This window comes from Galeopterus variegatus, unplaced genomic scaffold (assembly GCF_000696425.1).
Source record: "Galeopterus variegatus unplaced genomic scaffold, G_variegatus-3.0.2 Scaffold374, whole genome shotgun sequence".
NCBI lineage: Eukaryota > Metazoa > Chordata > Mammalia > Dermoptera > Cynocephalidae > Galeopterus > Galeopterus variegatus.
In genome coordinates, this window is record NW_007726485.1 from 44,724 (window position 1) to 48,631 (window position 3,908).

The 3,908-nt window shown below is 35.7% G+C and overlaps 1 protein-coding gene across 1 annotated transcript in view; it reads left to right on the forward strand.

Moving 5' to 3' along the window:
- Positions 1–314: 314 nt before the first annotated feature.
- PEX5L (peroxisomal biogenesis factor 5-like) overlaps positions 315–3,908 on the forward strand; it is a 102,681-nt gene continuing 99,087 nt past the window's right edge. The window contains exon 1 of the mRNA XM_008568104.1: positions 315–415. Within this exon, the coding sequence (XP_008566326.1) occupies positions 347–415 (69 nt within the window). The 5' untranslated portion in view covers positions 315–346. The remainder of the gene's footprint in view (positions 416–3,908) is intronic.

A 3,908-nucleotide genomic window follows, 5' to 3' on the forward strand; every position in this document is an offset into this window, starting at 1 on the left:
TGTTTTTAAATTGATATTATTTAAAAAGTTCATGTCATGTTAATTGCCTTAAGATACATTATACACATAAAATTCTATGTTAAAATTAAATATGTCAGCTGTAAAGGTGAAAAAGTAGCTAACTAAAAGTTCACAGTAAATCTTTTTTCAGATTTTATGTGTTTTCTCCTCAGCCAAAAGCCTCAAGATTCACTTGCAGCAGCCTACCTCTTCATTTATGTTGGATTGCTCTTTAAACATTAGAAGATCTTGTAATAAACAAGTTAAATATTTCTCCTGACACAAGTCATTGTTGATTTCACTGTTGTAGGGAAAAGGCTCTAGGGCGGCAGATAAGGCTGTTGCCATGGTGATGAAGGAGATACCGAGGGAGGAATCTGCTGAAGAAAAGCCCCTCCTTACTATGACATCACAGGTGGGCAGACCCATAGGGTTCCTGTAGGAAGCTGACATATGTTAATATATCAGATATTGTGATTTTTAACTAGAAAAAAAACATTAACTCTTGAAACAATTTTTTTTAAAAGACAGTTTCAATGAAGCAATTATACAAACATAAATGAAAACCAAAATTGCTAAAAAAGGAAAATTTGCCATTTAGTTATTTATTCATGGATATTAATTTTCATTACTCAACTTTAGTTTTAAAAAAGAAAATGTATGTGCAAGTAAAATATGTTGCTTCTTTACAAGGGAGTCTTGTTAACAACTTTGGGAAAGAAATAACAAGCTAATGGTACATTGGAACAATGACAACCAAAAAACAATCAAATTCCTGTGAATAAATACATGTTATATTATATACATATGTCAGTTTACCAGTAGAATACCTAAATTTTCTTCAATGTTAAATATATTTATGTTGTGACTATGCATACTACATATATGTCTATACATATTTATGTGGATAACTAATTTACAGGAATGAGCCAGAAGTCCCTGAGTCCCCATGCAGAAAATGGCATTTGTGACTCCTCTTAGACGTGGTGACCTTGATAACAAAAATATCATCTCTATTATAAGCACATGAGGGCCATTTTCAGCATTTATTGCAAGTATAGAAAAAAGTTTGCATTTGTATGCAAAGACACGCTGAGACTGTGAATACTGTATGTCCTCTGGGACTTTTGAAACACCCTGTAAACTCTACATAAATATGCATAATATATTCATCACCACTTTGTGGAACTACCAGTTTTAAATTCTTAAATGGAAAATATTTTTACTTGCATTTATCTTATAATTTAGATTAGATTGTTATTTTAAACATTTCATTTTTTCCATAATGCAATAGTAAATACAGTGATTCAGTTCCGATTATATGAACATGCCTAGAATTAGAAAAATGTCCGTTTACAGTTCTCATGAAAGGCATTTATATCAAAAGCTAAATTATGGCAATTTATTTTTAGAATATCAGCAGATCTCATCCCCAGCTGCTGCAAACATGTGTGATTTTATTTTATTCTTTATTCTAGATACTGTGTTGTAAGTAACAAAAATTATAACATATAACATCAAAATTGAATAATTTTTTTAAAAGTTACTAAAGATTTTTCAGGACTTTGGGATAAATTTTATATTGTCAGTATTTTTTTTTTCCTTTTTGTCTTTTTTCGTGTCTGGCAACGGATCGCAACCCTCAGTGTCGCGCCCGTACCGGACCGGGACCGGCAACGGAATCGCAACCCTCGGTGCTGCGCCCGCACCTCGCTCAGCCAGTGAGCGGGAACCAGTCTGTATGTGGGATCCGAACCCTCAGCGGGAGCGCCACCGCACTCCCAAGTGGCGTACTGCAGCAGTGCGCCACCGGGCCAGGGAATCAGTCTGTATGTGGGATCCGAACCCTCGGCGGGAGCGCCACCGCACTCCCAAGTGGCGTACTGCAGCAGTGCGCCACCGGGCCGGCCCATATATTGTCAGTATTTTTATCCATAAAGAAGAGATGCTTCTTTCTAAAGACACATAGTAGTAGTTGGAAAGAAATTTGCTTGATATTTGCCGAGTTCTCCATTATTTACTTAATTTACATAGTAATACATATATAGTTTTACATTGATCTCTTGCCCATGAGTGTCAGACCTTTGTAGAATCCCATGTCTAAAATATTCAGTCTGCAGTCCGTCATGTGAATGCTATGGGAGGTGAGAACTACTTGGAATTCTCAGCCACCAACATAGCCATATACATCAGTAGATAAGACTTGTCCAATTTGCTATTGGCACAATTGTGCTACAACATATCATCTATGGACATTTACAATTTAGTGTAGGTATCAGTTTTCAAAATTCTTTTTCCCAAAAACTATGCATTGCTATGTACTCTCCAGTAAGCCTTTTCAAATGCCCAAAATTACCATTATAACCTAAGCTCAAATTTAAAATTTAATGCAAAATAATATTTTTGATTTTTTAATTTAGAAAAGAAATTGAGATTGTTACCATTTTCTCATATTCAGGACATTTGTGTGTATTGAGTTCCTTCTTTAATCCCTGTCTAATGTCACATTAACCGTTTTTGAGGTACTAGTTACAATTTTACTGCATGAAGATTATGTAATGCTTTCTTTGATGCATCATACTCTTGTTGCATACTAGCCAGTTTATGAATCAGCAGAGTTCTGATTCATAAAACTTAATGCACCTGTTGTGTTGATAATTTTATGGAATTAATTCAGTGACAGCTGTGATACAATTATTTCTTCAGTCAAATGAAGTTTTATTAGTTGATAGACTTTTTCCAATATATACAAGTGGCTTCTTCCCTGCTATGCACCAGTGGCGTGCACAAGCCAAAAAGAAGCAGAATGATCTGAAAAAGTGAGTACTTCCCGTGACAACCATAGCATCCAGTTTGTGTACCATACCACATTCTCACTGTGTGAACATATTAGTGTCTTGACACATGTTTGTCCCAGTGTCTCCTGTAAAGCCCCTTACGACATAGTGCTGCATACTGCTGACTACATAGACCCATCTTTGTAACTGGTACATCGATGCCAGCCACTCATGCCATAGATTCTAGATATGTCTGAAGCTAATTCTGCTCTCCCAATACTGTCTTTGGGACAATTTAATAAATAAAATACAGGATAAGTCACTGAAACACTGAGCACTTAGCTTGCTTTGTAACCGTTCACTTAACAGATTCTAAGTGTAGAATAGTCCTATATTCCAGCTTTTTTTTTTTTTTTTTTGTATTATGTGATTATTATGGTATGTTTCTCAGCTTTTAGAGAAATTTAGCCAAATGCAATCCAGTGAAGCTATTACAGCACATGGAACAAATTGAACAAAGAAAAAGATTTGGCCAGATGACCCAAAGTCAGAAACTGCTGACCCCTGAGAGTTGCTCTTTTTGTTTAATGTGATTAATGATTCTATATTAACAAACAACATTGCAAGCACTTCATAGAAACTCAAGTTCATGCTGTCCTAGACTAACACTTAAACAACTGAACAAGTGTGCATTGTTCAAAGAAGAAAATATATGTGAATCATCAAGACTTTGGAGGAAAAAAGTTTCTCTAGACCTATGCTGTCTAATATAATAGCTACCAGCCACATGTGACTACTGAGCACTTTGTGGCTACTCCAAATCAAGATGTGTTGTACATACAAAATACACATCAGATTTTGAAGACTTAATTCAAAAAAATAGTGTAAATTATAGCATTAATAATTTTTATATTGATCATACATTAAAATGTTAATATTTTGGATATATTGGGTTAAGTTGAATGTATTATTAAAATTAATTTCACTTGTTTCTTTTCACTTTTTTAAAAGTGGCTACTAGAGGGCCGGCCCGGTGGCGCACTGGATAGTGCGCCGCTTGGGAAGCGCGGCGGCGCTCCCGTCCGAGGGTTCGGATCCCACATACAGACCGGTTCCCGCTCACTGGCTGAG